A 27,432-nucleotide genomic window follows, 5' to 3' on the forward strand; every position below is an offset into this window, starting at 1 on the left:
GGCTAGCTGTATCTCTGTCTGGGGCTAGCTGTATCTAGCTGTATCTCTGTCTGGGGCTAGCTGTATCTCTGTCTGGGGCTAGCTGTATCTCTGTCTGGGGCTAGCTGTATCTCTGTCTGGGGCTAGCTGTATCTCTGTCTGGGGCTAGCTGTATCTAGCTGTATCTCTGTCTGGGGCTAGCTGTATCTCTGTCTGGGGCTAGCTGTATCTCTGTCTGGGGCTAGCTGCATCTAGCTGTATCTCTGTCTGGGGCTAGCTGTATCTAGCTGCATCTCTGTCAGGGGCTAGCTGTATCTCTGTCTGGGGCTAGCTGTATCTAGCTGTATCTCTGTCTGGGGCTAGCTGTATCTAGCTGTATCTCTGTCTGGGGCTAGCTGTATCTAGCTGCATCTCTGTCAGGGGCTAGCTGTATCTCTGTCTGGGGCTAGCTGTATCTAGCTGTATCTCTGTCTGGGGCTAGCTGTATCTCTGTCTGGGGCTAGCTGTATCTCTGTCTGGGGCTAGCTGTATCTAGCTGTATCTCTGTCGGGGGCTAGCTGTATCTCTGTCAGGGGCTAGCTGTATCTAGCTGCATCTCTGTCTGGGGCTAGCTGTATCTAGCTGTATCTCTGTCTGGGGCTAGCTGTATCTCTGTCAGGGGCTAGCTGTATCTAGCTGCATCTCTGTCTGGGGCTAGCTGTATCTAGCTGCATCTCTGTCTGGGGCTAGCTGTATCTAGCTGTATCTCTGTCTGGGGCTAGCTGTATCTCTGTCTGGGGCTAGCTGTATCTAGCTGTATCTCTGTCTGGGGCTAGCTGCATCTAGCTGTATCTCTGTCTGGGGCTAGCTGTATCTCTGTCTGGGGCTAGCTGTATCTCTGTCTGGGGCTAGCTGTATCTCTGTCTGGGGCTAGCTGTATCTCTGTCTGGGGCTAGCTGCATCTAGCTGTATCTCTGTCTGGGGCTAGCTGTATCTCTGTCAGGGGCTAGCTGTATCTCTGTCAGGGGCTAGCTGTATCTCTGTCTGGGGCTAGCTGTATCTCTGTCTGGGGCTAGCTGTATCTCTGTCAGGGGCTAGCTGTATCCATCGTTTTATGTATTTTTCCCTCTCCACATCAGGAACTTCAGAATGGCTGCGACGCACAGCACCTTTAAAAATAGAAGACTTATTGAAATACTCCCTGAAATATGACTCATAGTTTCTGCAAGTCCCCTAACCCTACAAAATAGTTTTATCAACGGCTTTTTGTAAAATATTTCCAGTTCATTATATTCCTGCCTTGAAAACTGTGTAATAATGAACTTCCCCGATGACAATCAAATTGACATGCTGGCCTGTTTTATTTAATTAATGACTTCTGTGACATCATGCCTCTGCCCCATGCAGTGGCCTTGAAAGCAAACTTACTGATAACAACACTTTTTAAGGCAAGAGGTTCAAAAGCCGGTTAGGGTTAGTTTGCAAAAATACAAAACAGAACAGTTGTTTTATCCCTCACATTCTTTCAGTAGTTAAAGTTCTAAAGGATAATACAGATAAACAACATAATCAATCACATCATAGAGCAGGGAGGGGCTACTGGGATGGTGGGGGCGGGGCCACAATATGTACCTTAACACCGGCTGCTGCTGCTGTGGAATGATAGGCCAACAAGGATTGAGCCAATCAGAATTCCCAGGTGTCTCTCTTCTGTCCTCTGGAGGTCTGATAACTGGTGCAGGTGGCCAACCCTTAGAGGTGTTTGACTGGCCTGGAGGTCTGATAACTGGTGCAGGAGGCCAACCCTTAGAGGTGTTTGACTGGCCTGGAGGTCTGATAACTGGTGCAGGAGGCCAACCCTTAGAGGTGTTTGACTGGCCTGGAGGTCTGATAACTGGTGCAGGAGGCCAACCCTTAGAGGTGTTTGACTGGCCTGGAGGTCTGATAACTGGTGCAGGTGGCCAACCCTTAGAGGTGTTTGACTGGCCCTTGCATGGAAATTCTTCCTTTTGGCTCCTCATCCTCACTTTCAGTGGCACTGAATATTTGCGTATATGTGCCCCTGATGTTGAAAATATCAGGTTATTGAACTCATAATAACGACCAGTGAAGTAAACATATGATGGATATTTAGGCCATTTACTGAGATGTTTTTAAAAATCATATTTGTTATAGTTATACATTTTCTCTTCATATATGCAGGGCGGTCATCTTCCTCCTCAGTCTGAAGATCAGATTGGACCACAGCCATAGGAAGCTTACGGTGTCTGGAAGGGAATATTCATGTCTTGTGTTTAGATTGCAGATACATATTGTTGTCTCAGGAGGTTGATGTCAGTTATAAATAGTTGACTGCAAATATAACATTAACTCACCCCTAGTGTACCTGATGTTCACATCAAACAAACCCCATGTTTGGTCAGGTGGTGCTTGACGTTTCACTGCCCTTGTGCAGCATTCTGTGGATGTAGAAGGGGACCAGTAGTTCATGCCATCCTGGACCCATGATGAAGGCAGAACTTCGGTCTCCTCCTTGTTATTCCATATTCAAGAGCCCAATTCACCAAGTAGGCTTTGAAACAGTCCGTTAGACTTTCAACCTCATCGTCAAACATCTTCTCGACATCATCACCCTCATCATCAACGCTCTCCTCAGCATCATCGACCTTACCCTGACCTCCACCTTCTCCTACACCTGCAGTGTCCATCAAAGCATCCACAAATAGTTCATCCTCGAAGTCCTGACCACTGAACAACATTTCCTCAGAGGCCTCATTGGACATATAAAATGTCTGAGGAACAGCAGCATTTTCTACATTAAGTGTAGACTGCTCTTGTTGGACAGATGTCCGAAATCATGACATATTTGCAGTACACCTTTGCCGGATGTTTGAAGTCGCACTATACTCTGAATACCTCTGTCATTTCTGACAAACACTGACGTTGAAGGCAGGAGCTCTAAAACACACATTGATTAATCAGAAGAGGTTGGTTAGCAGTTTGCTGTAAGTTAACATCACAGACAACACGATCTGGTTGGTTAGCAGTTTGCTGTAAGTTAACATCACAGACAACACGATCTGATTGCTGATGATGAAACTGGCCTCAACATGTTAGAAATCCCCTAACTTTAATGTTAGTAGTTTTATAAGATGGCGCCGAAGGAGATGGCTTCCGTTTTACAGCCATCTAACCAATTGTGCTATTGTGTATTTTTTTGCTTTATTTGTACTTTTATTCTGTACATAATGTTTCTGCCATTGACTCTTATGACCAAAAAGAGCTTCTGGATATCAGGACAGCGATTACTCACCTCGTATTGGACAAATATTTTTTCTTCAATGAGTCGGACGCGAAGGATATTCTACAGACCAAAATAATGTACAGACACCCGACAAGGCCCAAATGACTGTCATTCGCATGAGAAAGAGACGGAGATATCGTGGACGTAGGTCGGGGTGCCTTGTAAGGATCCGACGGCGAGCGAGTAAACTGCCGCTCCCATCAATCCTATTAGCCAATCTTCAATCATTGGAGAACAAATTTGATGACCTAAGATTACGGTTATCCTACCAACGGGACATTAAAACCTGTAATATCTTATGTTTCACCGAGTCGTGGCTGAACGACGACATGGATAACATACAGCTGGTGGGATATACTCTACATCGGCAGGATAGAACGGCTGACTCCGGTAAGACAAGGGGTGGCGGTCTGTGTATATTTGGAAACAACAGCTGGTGCATAAAATCAAATACTAAGGAAGTCTCGAGGTTTTGCTCGCCTGAGGTAGAGTATCTTATGATAAGCTGTAGACCACACTATTTACCAAGAGAGTTTTCATCTATATTTTTCGTGGCTGTCTATTTACCACCACAAACCGATGCTGGCACTAAGATTGCACTCAATGAGCTGTATAAGGCCATAAGCAAACAGGAAAACGCTCATCCAGAGGCAGCACTCCCAGTGGCCGGGGACTTTAATGCAGGGAAACTTAAATCCGTTCTACCTAATTTCTACCAGCATGTTAAATGTGCAACCAGAGGGAAAAAAACTATAGACCACCTTTACTCCACACACAGAGACGCATACAAAGCTCTCCCTCGCCCTCCATTTGGCAAATCTGACCACAATTCTATCCTCCTGATTCCTGCTTATAAGCAAAAACTAAAGCAGGAAGCACCAGTGACTCGTTAATAAGGAAGTGGTCAGATGACGCAGATGCTAAGCTACAGGACTGTTTTGCTAGCACAGCAACCATCAGTCCTGTGTTCCAATGGCACGTTGTTTGCTAATCCAAGTTTATCATTTTAAAACGCGAATTGATCATTAGAAAACTATTTTGCAATTGTTAGCACAGCTGAAAACTGTTGTGCTGATTTTAAAGAAGCAATAAAACTGGCCTTCTTGAGATTAGTTGAGTATCTGGAGCATCAGCAATTGTGGGTTCGATTACAGGCTCAAAATGGCCAGAAATGAAGAACTTTCTTCTGAAACTCATCAGTCTATTCTTGTTCTGAGAAATGAAGGCTATTCCATGCGAGAAATTACCAAGAAACTGAAGATCTCGTACAACGCTGTGTACTACTCCCTTCACAGAACAGCGCAAACTGGCTCTAATCAGAATAGAAAGAGGAGTGGGAGGCCCCGGTGCACAACTGAGCAAGAGGACAAATACATTAAGAGTGTCTAGTTTGAGAAACCGATGCCTCACAGGTCCTCAACTGGCAGCTTCATTAAATAGTACCTGCAAATCACCAGTCTCAACGTCAACAGTGAAGAGGCGACTCCGGGATGCTGACCTAGATGGCGGAGTAGTGCAGTTGTGTTTTTATCGTATGTCTGTAAATAGCCTGTAAATACCCTATTTTTCGTACATATTTCCCTATCAGACTTTTCATCCTTCTACAAGATATACTTTCCTGCAACCCGCCTCACTCAATGTGGAACGGATTCTATTATTGACTTACCTTTATCTAGAATCTAGAATCTCCAGTTGAAACTAGCTAGCCAGCTAACTAGCTACTTGCTATTAGCCACAGCTAGCGGTGTTTCACCCAGAACATTGGATTTTTTCTGCGGGATTAATTTTAATCACTGGACATTGATCACCGGATATTCGGCCAGTCTGCACAGCGCGTTATCGACCCAGAACATATCCGTTTTTCCGCCGGAATCACTGAATCACTGGACCTTTAACTCCGGATTCGTCGCTACCAGCTAGCTACAACAAAACGGACGCTGTGGTCTGGCTAATCATCCTGAGCTAGGCCCAACTCCCGGCTATCTACCTCTCTGTCAACCGGACGGGACCACCTAGTGTTGACACGGAGCCCCGCCGATCCTACACGACTGGTCTGCCGACGAAATCGTCTGATGTGGTTACGACGTTAACCACGAAGATTCCATCCATCTGCTAGCCCCGGCCCGCTAGCACACGCTAGCCGTGGCCTCTTACTAGTGCTTCACCACCGGACCTTATGATAACTCAGCTATACAGCTGATATCTGCTGGACTGTTCCTTTTTACGGTACTACATCCTGTTTATGTTTAGCCTCAACCCGAACATGGTTAGTTTATTGTTGTTTCGGTTATTTCTAATTGTACTATATCACTGTAGACCCCCCAGCCTAGCTAAACCTGCCTTAGATAGCTCCTTTGCCCCTCCCCCAATACACGCGGAGACCGACTCAATTGATGCCTCCAGCGATGCTATCTCTTTCATTGTTACCCAACGCTTAGGTTTACCTCCACTTTACTCATATCCTTCCATATCCTTGTCTGTACATAATGCCCTGAATCTTTTCTATAACACCCGGAAATCTGCCCCCTTTATTCTATGTACCCAACGCACTAGAAGACCAGTTCTTAAAGCCTTTAGCCGTATCCTTATTCTAGTCCTCCTCTGTTCCTCTGGTGATGTAGAGGCTAACCCAGGCCCTGCAGCCCTCAGTATCACTCCTACTCCCCAGGCGCTATCATTTGATGACTTCTGTAATCGCAAAAGTCTTGGTTTCTTGCACATAAATATCAGAAGTCTACTTCCTAAGTTTGAGTTATTCACTGCGTTAGCACACTCTGCCAACCCTGATGTTCTAGCAGTGTCTGAATCCTGGCTCAGGAAGGCCACCAAAAATTCTGAAATTTCCATCCCCAACTATAACATTTTCCGTCTAGATAGAACTGCCAAAGGGGGTGGAGTTGCAATCTACTGTAGAGATAGCCTGCAGAGCTCCATCATACTATCCAGGTCTGTGCCCAAACAGTTTGAGCTTCTACTTCTAAAAATCCACCTTTCCAGAAATAAGTCTCTCACTGTTGCCGCGTGATACAGACCCCCCTCAGCCCCCAGCTGTGCCCTGGACACCATATGTGAATTGATTGCCCCCCATTTATCCTCAGAGTTTGTACTGCTTGGTGACCTAAATTGGGATATGCTTAATACCCCAGCCATCCTACAATCCAAGCTAGATGCCCTCAACCTCACGCAAATTATCAACGAACCTACCAGGTACAACCCTAAATCCGTAAACATGGGTACCCTTATAGATATCATCCTGACTAACATACCCTCTAAATACACCTCAGCTGTCTTCAACCAGGATCTCAGCGATCACTGCCTTATTGCCTGCGTCCGTAACGGGTCCGCGGTCAAACGACCACCCCTCATCACTGTCAAACGCTCCCTAAAACACTTTAGCGAGGAGGCCTTCCTAATTGACCTGGCCCAGGTATCCTGGATGGATATAGATCTTATTCCGTCAGTAGAGGATGCCTGGCTGTTCCTTAAAAGTAATTTCCTCTCAATCTTAAATAAACATGCCCCATTCAAAAAATACAGAACTAAGAACCGATATAGCCCCTGGTTCTCCTCAGACTTGACTGCCCTTGACCAGCACAAAAACATCCTGTGGCGTACAGCATTAGCATCAAATAGCTCCCGCGATATGCAACTTTTCAGTGAAGTTAGGAACCAATATACACAAGCAGTCAGGAAAGCAAAGGCTAACTTTTTCAAACAGAAATTTGCATCCTGTAGCACTAACTCCAAAAAGTTTTGGGACACTGTAAAGTCCATGGAGAATAAGAGCACTTCCTCCCAGCTGCCCACTGCACTGAGGCTAGGAAACACTATCACCACCGATAAATCTACAATAATCGAGAATTTCAACAAGCATTTTGCTACAGCTGGCCATGCTTTCCATCTGGCTACCACTAACCCGGCCACCAACTCTGCACCCTCTGCTGCAACTTGCCCATGCCCCCCCCGCTTCTCCTTCACACAAATTCAGACAGCTGATGTTTTGAAAGCGCTGCAAAATCTGGACCCCTACAAATCAGCTGGGCTAGACAATCTGGACCCTTTCTTTCTAAAACTAGCCGCCGAAATTGTCGCTACCCCTATTACTAGTCTGTTCAACCTCTCTTTCATAACGTCTGAGATCCCCAGAGATTGGAAAGCTGCCGCGGTCATCCCCCTCTTCAAAGGGGGTGACACTCTAGATCCAAACTGCTACAGACCTATATCCATCCTGCCCTGCCTTTCAAAAGTATTCGAAAGCCAAGTTAACAAACAGATCATCGACCATTTCGAATACCACCGTACCTTCTCCGCTATGCAATCCGGTTTCCGAGCTGGTCACGGGTGCACTTCAGCCACGCTCAAGGTCCTAAACGATATTATAACCGCGATTGATAAGACAGTACTGTGCAGCCGTCTTCATCGACCTGGCCAAGGCTTTCGACTCTGTCAACCACCGCATTCTTATTGGCAGACTAAATAGCCTTGGTTTCTCAAATGACTGCCTCGCCTGGTTCACCAACTACTTCTCAGATAGAGTTCAGTGTGTCAAATCGGAGGGCCTGTTGTCTGGACCTATGGCAGTCTCTATGGGGGTGCCACAGGGTTCAATTCTTGGGCCGACACTTTTCTCCGTGTATATCAATGATGTCGCTCTTGCTGCTGGTGACTCTCAGATCCACCTCTACGCAGACGACACCATTTTGTATACATCTGGCCCTTCATTGGACACTGTGTTAACAAACCTCCAAACGAGCTTCAATGCCATACAACAATCCTTCAGTAGCCTCCAACTGCTCTTAAACACTAGTAAAACTAAATGCATGCTTTTCAATCGAACGCTGCTGGCACCCGCCCGCCCGACTAGAATCACCACTCTCGACGGGTCTGACCTAGAGTATGTGGACAACTACAAATACCTAAAGTGTCTGGTTAGACTGTAAACTCAACTTCCAGACTCACATAAAGAATCTCCAATCCAAAGTTAAATCTAGAATCGGCTTCCTATTTCGCAATAAAGCCTCCTTCACTCATGCTGCCAAACATGCCCTCGTAAAACTGACTATCCTACCGATCCTTGACTTCGGCGATGTAATTTACAAAATAGCCTCCAACACTCTACTCAGCAAATTTGATGTAGTCTATCACAGTGCCATCCGTTTTGTCTCCAAAGCCCCATACACTACCCACCACTGTGACCTGTACGCTCTTGTTGGCTGGTCCTCACTACATGTTCGTCGTCAAACCCACTGGCTCCAGGCCATCTATAAATCACTGCTAGGCAAATCCCCGCCTTATCTTAGCTCATTGGTCACCATAGCAGCACCCACCCGTAGTCTGCGCTCCAGCAGGTATATCTCACTGGTCATTCCCAAAGCCAACACCTCCTTTGGCCGCCATTCCTTCCAGTTCTCTGCTGCCAATGACTGGAACGAATTGCAAAAATCTCTGAAGCTGGAGACTCTTATCTCCCTCAATAACTTTAAGCATCAGTTGTCAGAGCACCTTACCGATCACTGCACCTGTACACAGCCCATCTGAAATTAGCCCACCCAACTACCTCATCCCTATATTGTTATTTATTTTGCTCTTTTGCACCCCAGTATCTCTATTTGCACATAATCTCTTGCACATCTAGCATTCCAGTGTTAATACTATTGTAATTATTCTGCACTATAGCCTATTTATTGCCTTACCTCCATAACTTGCTACATTTGCACACACTGTATATATATTTTCTGTTGTATTTCTGACTTTATGTTTTTTACCCCATATGTAACTCTGTGTTGTTTTTATTGCACTACTTTGCTTTATCTTGGCCAGGTCGCAGTTGTAAATGAGAACCTGTTCTCAACTGGCTTACCTGGTTAAATAAAGGTGAAATAAAAAAAATAAAAATAGGCAGAGTTGAAAAGAAGAGTGGACATTTATTTTCCAATTGCCCTTCATGTTTGTTTTGTCTTCCATAAAATCATGCATTTCAAATGCCTTTACAAGAGGCATGCTTCCCCAGCCCTTTAGTGTTGTCATTGGTGTGTTTCCAATTTGAGTAACTAGTTTGAGTGAAAGCTCTGTCTGAATTAGCATTGGCGCCAATGTTACATTTTCTACAAGGATAACGGAAGGCTGCATCTGCCTTGCGGAGATATTTAAGCCACACTGTCCTTGAACCCTCTGAAAATGCGGCTTGGTTAAGTGTCAAGACAAACCTGCGCTGGATCCACATCACAGAGGTCGTCAGCTGCTAGTTGCTGGGGTAATGGAGGTGCAGCTGCTAGTGGCTGGGATAACGGAGGTGCAGATGCTAGTTGCTGGGGTAACGGAGGTGCAGATTCTAGTTGCTGGGGTAACGGAGGTGCAGATGCTTGTTGCTGGGGTAACGGAGGTGCAGATGCTAGTTGCTGGGGTAACGGAGGTGCAGATGCTAGTTTCTGGGGTAACGGAGGTGCAGATGCTAGTTGCTGGGGTAACGGAGGTGCAGATGCTTGTTGCTGGGGTAACGGAGGTGCAGATGCTTGTTGTGATGTTACCCCCAAGCTGCTGATGCTAGGACTGACCCTTCTCCATCTTGTTGGTCAGCAGGCGGAGTGGGTGGTCAGGCTAGGAGGCTGGTAGCTGAGCTCTGCATCGCTCATGACATGGTGGTCCTCAGTTAATTTGCTCCTGGCAGTGCCCAGCCATTTTTGGATATCCATTTTTGATCAAAGCTTAGCCAACTAGCCATAATTATTCAGTGCGTCACCAAAATCTAACGAAGCTACTAGCTTGCCTATTAGCTATCTGCAAATGTGAACCTGTGTGATGGCCTGTGATGTTAGCTATAATAAAATGTATTCACCCTGGATATGAGACTTGCTCTGATTTTAGACCTTTTGAATCATAAGCTCAAAGTGCTGTCTTGATATTGAAGTTACCACAGAAAAAAGAAACACGTGAAAACTAACATGCCAAACATGCTATGAAAAAGTAGTTTTTTGTAATCTAACAATTGGAAAATTAGTTGTTTTATACCAAACTTTATTGCATTTGTCATCCCCAAAATGTGGCCATTGAAAGGGTTAGTTAGTTGCATCCTTCCTCAGTTTGTTATAATGTGCTGCTCTATAGTTCCAGAAGAGTCACCTGGGGATAAGTGGATAGACACATGTTTGTTTTTATAAAAGGAGTTTTTTGTACAGGGAGGAGAGAGCGTAAGTTTGAGTGAGTACATTAAATCCAATCCAACCAGTTGCCCTGGATATGTTATGCGATCACACAGGCAGACTGCCATAGTGAAGGATGTTTACAGAGTGCCTCAAATATACTATTATGAGTTTTCTTCTCTGTGCTCTGGAGAGATGGCAGTTAGTTGGTGAGAAGGCTCTAGAGGTCCTTGGACCAGTATCTCTGTAGCACCTGGAGAGAGACGGATAGAGGTAGTGAGTGTGCTTAAAACAGAGCCCTGACCCCTGACCTCCCACTGGCCTCTAACCTCAGTCTCTCTGACAGGGAGTTACGCCAGGATTATACCGGTTACATCTAGCTAGCTAGCTAATGGGATCTAGCTAATGTGTGGTAGTTAGTCAACATGTATTGCTTCTGACACATGCCATGATCCTCCTTGCTTTACATCTGACAGATATAGCTACCATAGACTGCTAGATGATAATGGGTTATGATAATTGCAGTTTTTAGTTCATTATCTAGCTATATGTGTAAAACTGACAATCTGGTTGTAAAATGCACCATTTTAGCTAGCTAACCAACAAGCTAAGAAGCTAGCTACTGTAGCTAGCTTGACACTCAGTAACGTTAGCTTACCATGTTTTCAGGACACTTCGACATTCCTCTTGCCAATCCCGTCTCTCGTTCTTCTTCCAGGTTCAAAACGTTATGGCTGTAGACAGTCTATTGTCAAAAACCACCCACTTGTTACACGGCCACCTGGCGCAGTCAATGTCTGTGTTCCAAAGCCGTTCACCGGCACAGCAGCATCGCTTTTATCTCAAATTTCCAATGTCGAATATAAAAGTGACATGATATTGATACATTTATGCGCTACAAATGATTGTTTTGTTTAGGATGTGAAACATTTAATGAAAATATAAATGTAGAACGAACTGTGCGTCTTTGGTGTTTCCCCGGTAACAATAACTACTGAGCACAGGGCTTGAAATCACTGCCCCAGTTTAAAAACCGTCTTCGCCTAATCCTAACCCTAATCGTAATCCTAACCCTAATCGTAATCCTAACCCTAATCGTAATCCTAACCCTAATCGTAATTTTTCCAAATGATCAATGAAGAAAACCCAAAACGAGGAACCACTGCTACCCATAGTCACAACCACTGCTACCCATAGTCACAACCACTGCTACCCATAGTCACAACCACTGCTACCCATAGTCACAACCACTGCTACCCATAGTCACAACCACTGCTACCCAAGTCTTGACAGATTCTCGCCGTTTACATGTGAATCTGTCCATGAGAGATTATAATCCATGTCTCAAGATTTAAAGATCCTTCTTTAACCTGTCTCCTCCCCTTCATCTACACTGATTTGAAGTGGATTTAATAAGTGACATCAAGGGATCATAGCTTTCACCTAGATTCACCTGGTCTGTCATGGAAAGAGCATTATGTTCAGTGTATATTCTCTCCCCCCAGTCTGAAAGATGAAGACCCAGAGGATCAGGATGAGACTGTCTGTAACCGGGAGGAAGACTGCGCCATCAACAACAATCGACGCAAGGTACGCAACACACACACTAAAAACACCATCACACACACTAAAAACACCATCACACACACTAACAACACCATCACACACACTAACAACACCATCACACACACTAAAAACACCATCACACATACAGTGAATACCAAATCAGCCCATTGCCCCTACCTCCGTTTTCACGTGTTGCTGACGAAAAATCAGAGGATGGCTTGGTCCTGCCGGCAAGACCTGTTTTTAGGGAGGGAGAGATCACATTTACATACAGTGGGGAAAAAAAGTATTTAGTCAGCCACCAATTGTGCAAGTTCTCCCACTTAAAAAGATGAGAGAGGCCTGTAATTTTCATCATAGGTACACGTCAACTATGACAGACAAAATGAGAAAAAAAATTCCAGAAAATCACATTGTTGGATTTTTAATGAATTTATTTGCAAATTATGGTGGAAAATAAGTATTTGGTCAAAAACAAAAGTTTCTCAATACTTTGTTATATACCCTTTGTTGGCAATGACACAGGTCAAACGTTTTCTGTAAGTCTTCACAAGGTTTTCACACACTGTTGCTGCTATTTTGGCCCATTCCTCCATGCAGATCTCCTCTAGAGCAGTGATGTTTTGGGGCCGTCGCTGGGCAACACGGACTTTCAACTCCCTCCAAAGATTTTCTATGGGGTTGAGATCTGGAGACTGGCTAGGCCACTCCAGGACCTTGAAATGCTTCTTACGAAGCCACTCCTTCGTTGCCCGGGCGGTGTGTTTGGGATCCTTGTCATGCTGAAAGACCCAGCCACGTTTCATCTTCAATGCCCTTGCTGATGGAAGGAGGTTTTCACTCAAAATCTCACGATACATGGCCCCATTCATTCATTTCCTTTACACGGATCAGTCGTACGGGTCCCTTTGCAGAAAAACAGCCCCAAAGCATGATGTTTCCACCCCCATGCTTCACAGTAGGTATGGTGTTCTTTGGATGCAACTCAGCATTCTTTGTCCTCCAAACACGACGAGTTGAGTTTTTACCAAAAAGTTCTATTTTGGTTTCATCTGACCATATGACATTCTCCCAATCCTCTTCTGGATCATCCAAATGCACTCTAGCAAACTTCAGACGGGCCTGGACATGTACTGGCTTAAGCAGGGGGACACGTCTGGCACTGCAGGATTTGAGTCCCTGGCGGCGTAGTGTGTTACTGATGGTAGGCTTTGTTACTTTGGTCCCAGCTCTCTGCAGGTCATTCACTAGGTCCCCCTGTGTGGTTCTGGGATTTTTGCTCACCGTTCTTGTGATCATTTTGACACCACGGGGTGAGATCCAGATCGAGGGAGATTATCAGTGGTCTTGTATGTCTTCCATTTCCTAATAATTGCTCCCACAGTTGATTTCTTCAAACCAAGCTGCTTACCTATTGCAGATTCAGTCTTCCCAACCTGGTGCAGGTCTACAATTGTGTTTCTGGTGTCCTTTGACAGCTCTTTGGTCTTGGCCATAGTGGAGTTTGGAGTGTGACTGTTTGAGGTTGTGGACAGGTGTCTTTTATACTGATAACAAGTTCAAACAGGTGCCATTAATACAGGTAACGAGTGGAGGACAGAGGAGCCTCTTAAAGAAGTTACAGGTCTGTGAGAGCCAGAAATCTTGCTTGTTTGTAGGTGACCAAATACTTATTTTCCACCATAATTTGCAAATAAATTCATTAACAATCCACACCTGGATTGTACAATATTTGCACATTCAAGTTGGTTGTTGATCATTGCTATACAGCCATTTTCAAGTCTTGCCATAGATTTTCAAGCGTATTTAAGTCAACTGTAACTAGGCCACTCAGGAACATTTAATCATCTTGGTAAGCAACTCCATTGTATATTTGGCCTTGTGTTTTAGGTTATTTTCCTGCTGAAAGGTGAATTTGTCTCCCAGTGTCTGGTGGACAGCAGACTGAACCAGGGTTTCCTCTAGTCTCCCAGTGTCTGGTGGACAGCAGACTGAACCAGGGTTTCCTCTAGTCTCCCAGTGTCTGGTGGACAGCAGACTGAACCAGGGTTTCCTCTAGTCTCCCAGTGTCTGGTGGACAGCAGACTGGACCAGGTTTTCCTCTAGTCTCCCAGTGTCTGGTGGACAGCAGACTGAACCAGGGTTTCCTCTAGTCTCCCAGTGTCTGGTGGACAGCAGACTGAACCAGGGTTTCCTCTAGTCTCCCAGTGTCTGGTGGAAAGCAGACTGAACCAGGGTTTCCTCTAGTCTCCCAGTGTCTGGTGGACAGCAGACTGAACCAGGGTCTCCTCTAGTCTCCCAGTGTCTGGTGGAAAGCAGACTGAACCAGGGTTTCCTCTAGTCTCCCAGTGTCTGGTGGACAGCAGACTGAACCAGGGTTTCCTCTAGTCTCCCAGTGTCTGGTGGACAGCAGACTGAACCAGGGTTTCCTCTAGTCTCCCAGTGTCTGGTGGACAGCAGACTGAACCAGGGTTTCCTCTAGTCTCCCAGTGTCTGGTGGACAGCAGACTGGACCAGGGTTTCCTATAGTCTCCCAGTGTCTGGTGGACAGCAGACTGAACATAAATATTCCCTGTCCTTCCAATGACAAGCCCATAACACAGTGGCGGTCAGTGATTTATTTAAAAAATATATGTATATAATTATGAGCATGGCCTTATTTCTATTACAGCATATTGGATGACAGTCATTCATATTCCATTCACCCAGTTCAATGTAACAGCGATAGGTTTAGGCTACTACATGATACTCTAATGTTCCCTGTACCCATCATGAGGTTGCTACAACCTAGCCTATGAAAAGTTTACAACGTAGGTGCACAGGTCAAGAGAATTTTGAGTAATCAAGGTGACAGTGACACATTCAATACCACTTTGCACACTCTTGCCTGCATCTAGCTGATCTAGGTTGTAATCATTAGTCCAACCGTTTCTATTTGACACGTGTTAATAAACCCGCTACAATCAGTCGAAAACCTTTCCAAGCCAAACGTTCATATCATGACTGCTAATCGCTACACACAGCCTACATCGTAGTCACCATAGCTACTAGAACTAAGGCGTTAGTAAACCCGCTACAATCATGCAGTCAGCAAGCAGTTTATCAGTTACACTGGCGGGCCCCAGTGGCAATAAATTAATACAACCAAAAGCTTTCCTTGACTTGGAAGACTTCCAGTGCTGGATAGCCATAGCCAGCTAGCTAGCATAGCATTCCTCTCTGTTTGAGCCGGGTGTATGAGTAGGCTAAACTAGCTAGCTGCATTTGCTAGCTAAGTGAAATTGAGAAAAAATACAACCAAATATAGCTAGCTCTCTCTCTCTTGCTCCTCCTTAATTTTGGAAGAATTTGTTCAAAACTGTTCAACTTTTGTCTTTCTCTGAGTCAACTAATTACCACATCTTATGCACTGCAGTTCAATACTAGATTCATTCTCTGATCTTTTGATTAGGTGGAAAACATGTCAGTTCATGCTGCAAGAGCTCTGATACAGTGGCTTGTGAAAGTATTCACCCCCCTTGGCATTTTTCCTATTTTGTTGCCTTACAACCTGGAATTTAAATAGATTTTGGGGGGGTTTGTATCAATTAATTTACACCACTTTGAAGATGCAAAATATTTTTTATTGTGAAACAAACAAGAAATAAGACAAGAAACAGAACAATTGAGCGTGCATAACTATTCATCCCCCCAAAGTCAATACTTTGTAGAGCCACCTTTTGCAGCAATTACTGCTGCAAGTCTCTTGGGGTATGTCTCTATAAGCTTGGCACATCTAGCCACTGGGATTTTTGCCCATTCTTCAAGGCAAAACTGCTCCAGCTCCTTCAAGTTGGATGGGTTCCGCTGGTGTACAGCAATCTTTAAGTCATACCACATATTCTCAATTGGATTGAGGTCTGGGCTTTGACTAGGCCATTCCAAGAAATGTAAATGTTTCCTCTTAAACCACTCGAGTGTTGCTTTAGCAGTATGCTTAGGGTCATTGTCCTGCTGGAAGGTGAACCTCCGTCCCAGTCTCAAATTTCTGGAAGACTGAAACAGGTTTCCCTCAAGAATTTCCCTGTATTTAGCGCCATCCATCAGTCCTTCAATTCTGACCAGTTTCCCAGTCCCTGCCGATGGAAAAACATGGTGTTCTCGGGGTGATGAGAGGTGTTGGGTTTGCACCAGACATAGCGTTTTCCTTGATGACCGAAAAGCTCAATTTTAGTCTCATCCGACCAGAGTACCTTCTTCCATATGTTTGGGGAGTCTCCCACATGCCTGATGGATTTTTTTCTGGCCACTCTTCCGTAAAATCCAGGTCTGTGGAGTGTACGGCTTAAAGTGGTCCTTTGGACAGATACTCCAATCTCCGCTGTGGAGCTTTGCAGCTCCTTCAGGGTTATCTTTGGTCTCTTTGTTGCCTCTGATTAATGCCCTCCTTGCCTGGTCCGTGAGTTTTGGTGGGCGGCCCTCTCTTGGCAGGTTTGTTGTGGTGCCATATTATTTCCATTTATTTATAATGGATTTAATGGTGCTCTTTTTTTTTTTCTTTTCTTTTACCCAACCCTGATCTGTACTTCTCCACAACTTTTTCCCTGACCGCTTGCTTGGTGGTGCCCCTTGCTTAGTGGTGTTGCAGACTCTGGGGCCTTTCAGAACAGGTGTGTGTGTGTATGTATATATACTGAGATCATGTGACAGATCATGTGACACGTAGGTTGCACACAGGTGCACTTTAACTAATTATGTGACTTCTGAAGGTAATTGGTTGCACCAGATCTTATTTAGGGGGCTTCATAGCAAAGGGGGTGAATATATATATGCACGTACCACTTTTCCGTTATTTATTTTTTAGAATTTTTTGAAACATGTTATTTTTTTCATTTCACTTCACCAATTTTGATTATTTTGTGTATGTCAATTACATGAAATCCAAATAAAAATCAATTTTAATTACAGGTTGTAATGCAACAAAGTAGGAAAAACGCCAAGGGGGATGAATACTTTTGTAAGGCACTGTAGGTTGGAGGACGTCCTCCAGAAGTTGTCATAATTACTGTGTAAGTCTATGGAAGGGGGTGAGAACCATGAGCCTCCTAGGTTTTGTATTGAAGTCAATGTACCCAGAGGAGGACAAAACCTAGCTGTCCTCCGGCTCCACCGTGGTTCTACCCTAAAGAGTGCTGTATATATTTAGTATGAAATCCCCTTCCTCCTCTGAGGAGCCTACAATGCCATAACACGATGCAGCCACCACCATGCTTGAAAATATGGAGTGGTACTCAGTGATGTTGGATTTGCCCCAAACATAACGCTTTGTATTCAGGACATAAAGTTAATTTCTATGCCTCATTTTTTTCAGTTTTACTTTAGTGCCCTTTTGCAAACAGGATGCATGTTTTGCAATATTTTTATTCCGTACAATTCAAGTCTCCAACCATGTATATATTTTTCATTTCATTGTATGTATTTTCGGTAATCCAACCTGCAAAATGTGCTAATTGCCAACAAGTCTATCTGAAAGAAATGCAATATAATAATATACCTCATCTGTTCTTCGTTTTGTTTTGTTTTGTTATTTTTCTTTAGTCATTTATCAGACGCTCTTATCCAGAGCGATTTACAGTTAGTGAGTGCATACAGTTTCATACATAAATATCATGATAACCAAGCATAACTCTAAATTCTAGAACTGGCATCACTGACGGACTTGACCAGGTAGGAACAAATGGGATTCATCCCCCTCCCTCCCTCCCTCCATCCCTCCCTCCCTCCCTCCCCCCTCCCTCCATCAGTCTATCTGTGCTCATCTATCCTATTTTCCCTCTAACTTGAACCCAAATGATTGAATCAGATTTTCTCCTTGCAGATGAATCCTGTGTAACCTGTTATAACTAATGGCTCATATACTGACTGTGTGTTAGACGGTGAGTCCTGCAGCAGGCGAACACCCTCTACAGTATAACTACTCCTTGTGGTATTCTCGGAGGACTCCGTCCCGGCCCGCCAACACACAGAGTTATGAACAGAACATCAGACAGATCGGCACCGTCGCCTCGGTCAGTACATATCATATACACACAGCACTGTGTTAAATATGTGGTTGATAGGGTTACGATGTGACCAGCTGATTGGTTGATGTTATCTTGTGCTGTGATTGGTTGACAGGTGGAACAGTTCTGGAAGTTTTACAGTCACCTGATCCGACCGGGAGATCTGACTGGGCACTCTGACTTCCACCTGTTTAAAGAGGGAATCAAACCCATGTGGGAGGTAACATATTATTATTATATATAGGTAGTGTTATAGAGGGAATCAAACCCATGTGGGAGGTAACATATTATTATTATTATATATAGGTAGTGTTATAGAGGGAATCAAACCCATGTGGGAGGTAACATATTATTATTATATATAGGTAGTGTTATATAGGGAATCAAACCCATGTGGGAGGTAACATATTATTATTATATATTATATATAGGTAGTGTTATAGAGGGAATCAAACCCATGTGGGAGGTAACATATTATTATTATTATATATAGGTAGTGTTATAGAGGGAATCAAACCCATGTGGGAGGTAACATATTATTATTATATATAGGTAGTGTTATAGAGGGAATCAAACCCATGTGGGAGGTAACATATTATTATTATATATAGGTAGTGTTATAGAGGGAATCAAACCCATGTGGGAGGTAACATATTATTATTATATATAGGTAGTGTTATATAGGGAATCAAACCCATGTGGGAGGTAACATATTATTATTATATATAGGTAGTGTTATAGAGGGAATCAAACCCATGTGGGAGGTAACATATTATTATTATATATAGGTAGTGTTATAGAGGGAATCAAACCCATGTGGGAGGTAACATATTATTATTATATATAGGTAGTGTTATATAGGGAATCAAACCCATGTGGGAGGTAACATATTATTATTATATATAGGTAGTGTTATATAGGGAATCAAACCCATGTGGGAGGTAACATATTATTATTATATATAGGTAGTGTTATAGAGGGAATCAAACCCATGTGGGAGGTAACATATTATTATTATATATAGGTAGTGTTATAGAGGGAATCAAACCCATGTGGGAGGTAACATATTATTATTATTATATATAGGTAGTGTTATAGAGGGAATCAAACCCATGTGGGAGGTAACATATTATTATTATATATAGGTAGTGTTATAGAGGGAATCAAACCCATGTGGGAGGTAACATATTATTATTATATATAGGTAGTGTTATATAGGGAATCAAACCCATGTGGGAGGTAACATATTATTATTATTATATATAGGTAGTGTTATATAGGGAATCAAACCCATGTGGGAGGTAACATATTATTATTATTATATATAGGTAGTGTTATATAGGGAATCAAACCCATGTGGGAGGTAACATATTATTATTATTATTATTATATATAAGTAGTGTTATATAGGGAATCAAACCCATGTGGGAGGTAACATATTATTATTATATATAGGTAGTGTTATAGAGGGAATCAAACCCATGTGGGAGGTAACATATTATTATTATTATATATATAGGTAGGGTTATATAGGGAATCAAACCCATGTGGGAGGTAACTTATTATTATTATATATAGGTAGTGTTATAGAGGGAATCAAACCCATGTGGGAGGTAACATATTATTATTATATATATGTAGTGTTATAGAGGGAATCAAACCCATGTGGGAGGTAACATATTATTATTATTATATATTATATATAGGTAGTGTTATATAGGGAATCAAACCCATGTGGGAGGTAACATATTATTATATATTATATATAGGTAGTGTTATAGAGGGAATCAAACCCATGTGGGAGGTAACATATTATTATATATTATATATAGGTAGTGTTATAGAGGGAATCAAACCCATGTGGGAGGTAACATATTATTATATATTATATATAGGTAGTGTTATAGAGGGAATCAAACCCATGTGGGAGGTAACATATTATTATGTATTATATATAGGTAGTGTTATGGAGGGAATCAAACCCATGTGGGAGGTAACATATTATTATATATTATATATAGGTAGTGTTATAGAGGGAATCAAACCCATGTGGGAGGTAACATATTATTATATATTATATATAGGTAGTGTTATAGAGGGAATCAAACCCATGTGGGAGGTAACATATTATTATATATAGGTAGTGTTATAGAGGGAATCAAACCCATGTGGGAGGTAACATATTATTATTATTATTATATATAGGTAGTGTTATATAGGGAATCAAACCCATGTGGGAGGTAACATATTACTATTATTATTATATATTATATATAGGTAGTGTTATAGAGGGAATCAAACCCATGTGGGAGGTAACATATTATTATTATATATTATATATAGGTAGTGTTATAGAGGGAATCAAACCCATGTGGGAGGTAACATATTATTATTATATAGAGGTAGTGTAATAGAGGGACTCAAACCCATGTGGGAGGTAACATATTATTATTATATATTATATATAGGTAGTGTTATATAGGGAATCAAACCCATGTGGGAGGTAACATATTATTATTATATAGAGGTAGTGTTATAGAGGGAATCAAACCCATGTGGGAGGTAACATATTATTATATATTATATATAGGTAGTGTTATAGAGGGAATCAAACCCATGTGGGAGGTAACATATTATTATGTATTATATATAGGTAGTGTTATAGAGGGAATCAAACCCATGTGGGAGGTAACATATTATTATTATTATATATAGGTAGTGTTATAGAGGGAATCAAACCCATGTGGGAGGTAACATATTATTATTATATATAGGTAGTGTTATATAGGGAATCAAACCCATGTGGGAGGTAACATATTATTATTATTATATATAGGTAGTGTTATAGAGGGAATCAAACCCATGTGGGAGGTAACATATTATTATTATTATTATTATTATATATTATATATAGGTAGTGTTATAGAGGGAATCAAACCCATGTGGGAGGTAACATATTATTATTATATATTATATATAGGTAGTGTTATAGAGGGAATCAAACCCATGTGGGAGGTAACATATTATTATTATATATTATATATAGGTAGTGTTATATAGGGAATCAAACCCATGTGCGAGGTAACTTATTATTATTATTATTATATATTATATATAGGTAGTGTTATAGAGGGAATCAAACCCATGTGGGAGGTAACATATTATTATTATTATATATAGGTAGTGTTATAGAGGGAATCAAACCCATGTGGGAGGTAACATATTATTATTATATATTATATATAGGTAGTGTTATAGAGGGAATCAAACCCATGTGGGATGTAACATATTATTATTATATATTATATATAGGTAGTGTTATATAGGGAATCAAACCCATGTGGGAGGTAACATATTATTATTATATATTATATATAGGTAGTGTTATATAGGGAATCAAACCCATGTGGGAGGTAACTTATTATTATATATAGGTAGTGTTATATAGGGAATCAAACCCATGTGAGAGGTAACATATTATTATTATATTCAGGTAGTGTTATAGAGGGAATCAAACCCATGTGGGAGGTAACATATTATTATTATATATTATATATAGGTAGTGTTATATAGGGAATCAAACCCATGTGGGAGGTAACATATTATTATTATATATAGGTAGTGTTATAGAGGGAATCAAACCCATGTGGGAGGTAACATATTATTATTATATAGAGGTAGTGTAATAGAGGGAATCAAACCCATGTGGGAGGTAACATATTATTATTATTATTATATATAGGTAGTGTTATATAGGGAATCAAACCCATGTGGGAGGTAACATATTATTATATATAGGTAGTGTTATAGAGGGAATCAAACCCATGTGGGAGGTAACATATTATTATTATTATTATTATATATAGGTAGTGTAATAGAGGGAATCAAACCCATGTGGGAGGTAACATATTATTATTATTATTATTATTATATATAGGTAGTGTTATATAGGGAATCAAACCCATGTGGGAGGTAACATATTATTATTATATATGATATATAGGTAGTGTTATAGAGGGAATCAAACCCATGTGGGAGGTAACATATTATTATTATATATGATATATAGGTAGTGTTATATAGGGAATCAAACCCATGTGGGAGGTAACATATTATTATTATATATAGGTAGTGTAATAGAGGGAATCAAACCCATGTGGGAGGTAACATATTATTATTATTATTATTATTATATATAGGTAGTGTTATATAGGGAATCAAACCCATGTGGGAGGTAACATATTATTATTATATATGATATATAGGTAGTGTTATAGAGGGAATCAAACCCATGTGGGAGGTAACATATTATTATTATATATGATATATAGGTAGTGTTATATAGGGAATCAAACCCATGTGGGAGGTAACATATTATTATTATATATGATATATAGGTAGTGTTATATAGGGAATCAAACCCATGTGGGAGGTAACATATTATTATTATATATAGGTAGTGTTATATAGGGAATCAAACCCATGTGGGAGGTAACATATTATTATTATATATGATATATAGGTAGTGTTATATAGGGAATCAAACCCATGTGGGAGGTAACATATTATTATTATATATTATATATAGGTAGTGTTATAGAGGGAATCAAACCCATGTGGGAGGTAACATATTATTATTATATATTATATATAGGTAGTGTTATATAGGGAATCAAACCCATGTGGGAGGTAACATATTATTATTATATATTATATATAGGTAGTGTTATAGAGGGAATCAAACCCATGTGGGAGGTAACATATTATTATTATATATTATATATAGGCAGTGTTATAGAGGGAATCAAACCCATGTGGGAGGTAACATATTATTATTATATATTATATATAGGTAGTGTTATAGAGGGAATCAAACCCATGTGGGAGGTAACATATTATTATTATATATTATATATAGGCAGTGTTATAGAGGGAATCAAACCCATGTGGGAGGTAACATATTATTATTATATATTATATATAGGTAGTGTTATAGAGGGAATCAAACCCATGTGGGAGGTAACATATTATTATTATATATTATATATAGGTAGTGTTATAGAGGGAATCAAACCCATGTGGGAGGTAACATATTATTATTGTATATTATATATAGGTAGTGTTATAGAGTGTTTGGAGATCTGACTGGCCACCCTGACTTCCACCTGTTTTAATGAGGGAATCAAACCTGTGTGTGTAAGATGGTGAGTCCCATCAGCATGATGGCATCCCATCCAGTATAACCATAGCTTTTGGTGTTCACGGTGTGTGTGTGTGTGTAACCCTCCAGGATGAAGCTAATAAGAACGGTGGGAAGTGGATCATTAGGCTGCGGAAAGGTCTGTAGTTGTTCATATTATTATTAGGGCAAGGCTGCATAACCTGTTCATTTTGCCCCTCATCTTGCCTTTTACCGTTCTCTTTAACTCCCTTTAAAGGGAGACTTTGGTTCTCTAAACCTCCCTTTAAAGGTAGACCTCACATCAACACATACTGGAGAAGTTACTGGATAGCTACGGTGGCTAGCTTAGCAACGATCTAGCTACGTCACATCAACACATACTGGACGAGTTACTGGATAGCTACAGTGGCTAGCTTAGCTAACGAACTAGCTACGTCACAACACATACTGGAGAAGTTACTGGATAGCTACGGTGGCTAGCTTAGCTAACGAACTAGCTACGTCACATCAACAGATACTGGACGAGTTACTGGATAGCTACGATGGCTAGCTTAGCAACGATCTAGCTACGTCACATCAACACATACTGGAGGAGTTACTGGATAGCTACAGTGGCTAGCTTAGCTAACGAACTAGCTACGTCACAACACATACTGGAGAAGTTACTGGATAGCTACGGTGGCTAGCTTAGCTAACGAACTAGCTACGTCACATCAACAGATACTGGACGAGTTACTGGATAGCTACGATGGCTAGCTTAGCAACGATCTAGCTACGTCACATCAACACATACTGGAGGAGTTACTGGATAGCTACGGTGGCTAGCTTAGCTAACGAACTAGCTACGTCACAACACATACTGGAGAAGTTACTGGATAGCTACGGTGGCTAGCTTAGCTAACGAACTAGCTACGTCACATCAACAGATACTGGACGAGTTACTGGATAGCTACGGTGGCTAGCTTAGCAACGATCTAGCTACGTCACATCAACACATACTGGAGGAGTTACTGGATAGCTACAGTGGCTAGCTTCGCTAACGATCTAGCTACGTCGGTTTAGGGGACATGCGTGGTTCTGGTACCGATTCCGACCGTCATTCTGGCTTATAAATCGATCTGTGGACACCGTAGATCAAAATGGCTTGGATTGAGCGGTAGCCCTGGTTCCCATGGAGACAGGAGTATGTCTACTCTGCCTGTGTGAAACAGGATGTGAAATCTGACTACTTGTTGTTGACAGGTCTGGCCAGCAGGTTCTGGGAGAACATTATTCTGGCTATGTTGTTAATATTGTTAATGTTGTTGTTGACAGGTCTGGCCAGCAGGTTCTGGGAGAACATTATTCTGGCTATGTTGTTAATATTGTTAATGTTGTTGTTGACAGGTCTGGCCAGCAGGTTCTGGGAGAACATTATTCTGGCCATGTTGGGAGAACAGTTCATGGTGGGAGAGGAGATCTGTGGAGTGGTGGTCTCTATACGCTTCCAGGTACACACACATACACACATACATACATACATACATACATACATACATACATACATACATACATACATACATACATATACACACATACACACACACACACACACACACACACTACCAGTCAAAAGTTTGGACACACCTACTCATTCAAGGGTTTTTCTTTATTTTTGACTATTTTTTACATTGTAGAATAATAATGAAGACATCAAAACTATTAAATAAAACAAGGAATCATGTAGTAACCAAAAAAGTGTTCAACAAATCAAAATATATTATATACAGTGTGGAAAAAAAGTATTTAGTCAGCCACCAATTGTTCAAGTTCTCCCACTTAAAAAGATGAGAGAGGCCTGTAATTTTCATCATAGGTACACGTCAACTATGACAGACAAAATGAGAAAAAAAAATCCAGAAAATCACATTGTAGGATTTTTAATGAATTTATTTGCAAATTATGGTGGTAAATAAGTATTTGGTCACCTACAAACAAGCAAGATTTCTGGCTCTCACAGACCTGTAACTTCTTCTTTAAGAGGCTCCTCTGTCCTCCACTCGTTACCTGTATAAAAGACACCTGTCCACAACCTCAAACAGTCACACTCCAAACTCCACTATGGCCAAGACCAAAGAGCTGTCAAAGAAACAAAATTGTCACCAGAAACAAAGAGCTGTCAAAGAGCTGTCACCAGAAACAAAATTGTAGACCTGCACCAGGCTGGGAAGACTGAATCTGCAATAGGTAAGCAGCTTGGTTTGAAGAAATCAACTGTGGGAGCAATTATTAGGAAATGGAAGACGTACAAGACCACTGATAATCTCCCTCGATCTGGGGCTCCACGCAAGATCTCACCCGTGGGGTCAAAATGATCACAAGAACGGTGAGCAAAAATCCCAGAACCACAAGGGGGGACCTAGTGAATGACCTGCAGAGAGCTGGGACCAAAGTAACATTACATGACATTTTACATTTTAGTCATTTAGCAGACGCTCTTATCCAGAGCGACTTACAGTTAGTGAGTGCATACATTATTTTTCATACTGGCCCCCCGTGTGAATCGAACCCACAACCCTGGTGTTGCATACGCCATGCTCTACCAACTGAGCTATATCCCTGCCGGCCAATCCCTCCCCTACCCTGGACCACGCTGGGCCAATTGTGCGCCGCCCCATGGGTCTAACAAAGCCTACCATCAGTAACACACTACGCCGCCAGGGACTCAAATCCTGCAGTGCCAGACGTGTCCCCCTGCTTAAGCCAGTACATGTCCAGGCCCGTCTGAAGTTTGCTAGAGTGCATTTGGATGATCCAGAAGAGGATTGTGAGAATGTCATATGGTCAGATGAAACCAAAATATAACTTTTTGGTAAAAACTCAACTCGTCGTGTTTGGAGGACAAAGAATGCTGAGTTGCATCCAAAGAACACCAAACCTACTGTGAAGCATGGGGGTGGAAACATCATGCTATGGGGCTGTTTTTCTGCAAAGGGACCAGGACGACTGATCTGTGTAAAGGAAAGAATGAATGGGGCCATGTATCGTGAGATTTTGAGTGAAAACCTCCTTCCATCAGCAAGGGCATTGAAGATGAAACGTGGCTAGGTCTTTCAGCATGACAATGATCCCAAACACACCGCCCGGGCAACAAAGGAGTGGCTTCATAAGAAGCATTTCAAGGTCCTGGAGTGGCCTAGCCAGTCTCCAGATCTCAACCCCATAGAAAATCTTTGGAGGGAGTTGAAAGTCTGTGTTGCCCAGCGACTGCCCCAAAACATCACTGCTCTAGAGGAGATCTGCATGGAGGAATGGGCCAAAATAGCAGCAACAGTGTGTGAAAACCTTGTGAAGACTTACAGAAAACGTTTGACCTGTGTCATTGCCAAGAAAGGGTATATAACAAAGTATTGAGAAACTTTTGTTATTGACCAAATACTTATTTTCCATCATAATTTGCAAATACATTCATAAAAAATCCTACAATGTGATTTTCTGGATTTTTTTTTCTCATTTTGTCTGTCATAGTTGACGTGTACCTATGATGAAAATTACAGGCCTCTCATCTTTTAAGTGGGAGAACTTGCACAATTGGTGGCTGACTAAATACTTTTTTCCCCCACTGCCTTGATGACAGCTTTGCACACTCTTGGCATTCTCTCAACCAGCTTCACCTGGAATGCTTTTCCAATGGTCTTGAAGGAGTTCCCACATATGCTGAGCACTTGTTGGCTGCTTTTCCTTCACGCTGCGGTCCAACTCATCCCAAACCATCTCAATTGGGTTGAGTTTGGGTGATTATGGAGGCCAGGTCATCTGATGCAGCACTCCATCACTCTCCTTCTTGGTCAAATAGCCTTTACACAGCCTGGAGGTGTGTTGGGTCATTGTCCTGTTGAAAAACAAATGATAGTCCCACTAAGCCCAAACCAGATGGGATGGCGTATCGCTGCAGAATGCTGTGGTAGCCATGCTGGTTAAGTGTGCCTTAAATTCTAAATAAATCACAGACAGTGTCAACAGCAAAGCACCCCCACACCATAACACCTCCTCCTCCATGCTTCACGGTGGGAACTACACATGCGGAGTTCATCCGTTCTCCTACTCTGCGTCTCACAAAGACATAGCGGTTGGAACCAAAAATCACAACTTTGGACTCATCAGACAAAAGGACAAATTTCCACCGGTCTAATGTCCATTGCTCGTGTTTCTTGGCCCAAGCTACTCTTCCTGGGGTTTATTATGGATCCCCATTAGTTCCTG

At 41.9% G+C, this 27,432-nt stretch overlaps 1 protein-coding gene across 1 annotated transcript in view; it reads left to right on the forward strand.

Annotated features, from left to right (window-relative positions):
* LOC311117614 (eukaryotic translation initiation factor 4E type 2-like) overlaps positions 1-27,432 on the forward strand; it is a gene marked incomplete at its 3' end in the record, with an annotated part of 45,359 nt that overhangs the window by 16,061 nt on the left and 1,866 nt on the right. The window contains exons 2-6 of the mRNA XM_084192549.1: positions 11,907-11,991; positions 17,880-18,014; positions 18,124-18,228; positions 23,299-23,347; positions 24,577-24,680. Coding sequence (XP_084048675.1) covers positions 11,907-11,991; positions 17,880-18,014; positions 18,124-18,228; positions 23,299-23,347; positions 24,577-24,680 — 478 coding nt within the window. The remainder of the gene's footprint in view (positions 1-11,906; positions 11,992-17,879; positions 18,015-18,123; positions 18,229-23,298; positions 23,348-24,576; positions 24,681-27,432) is intronic.

The sequence above is a fragment of the Coregonus lavaretus genome, assembly GCF_964263955.1.
Source record: "Coregonus lavaretus genome assembly, contig: HAP1_SCAFFOLD_382, whole genome shotgun sequence".
In the NCBI taxonomy this organism is placed as follows: Eukaryota; Metazoa; Chordata; class Actinopteri; order Salmoniformes; family Salmonidae; genus Coregonus; species Coregonus lavaretus.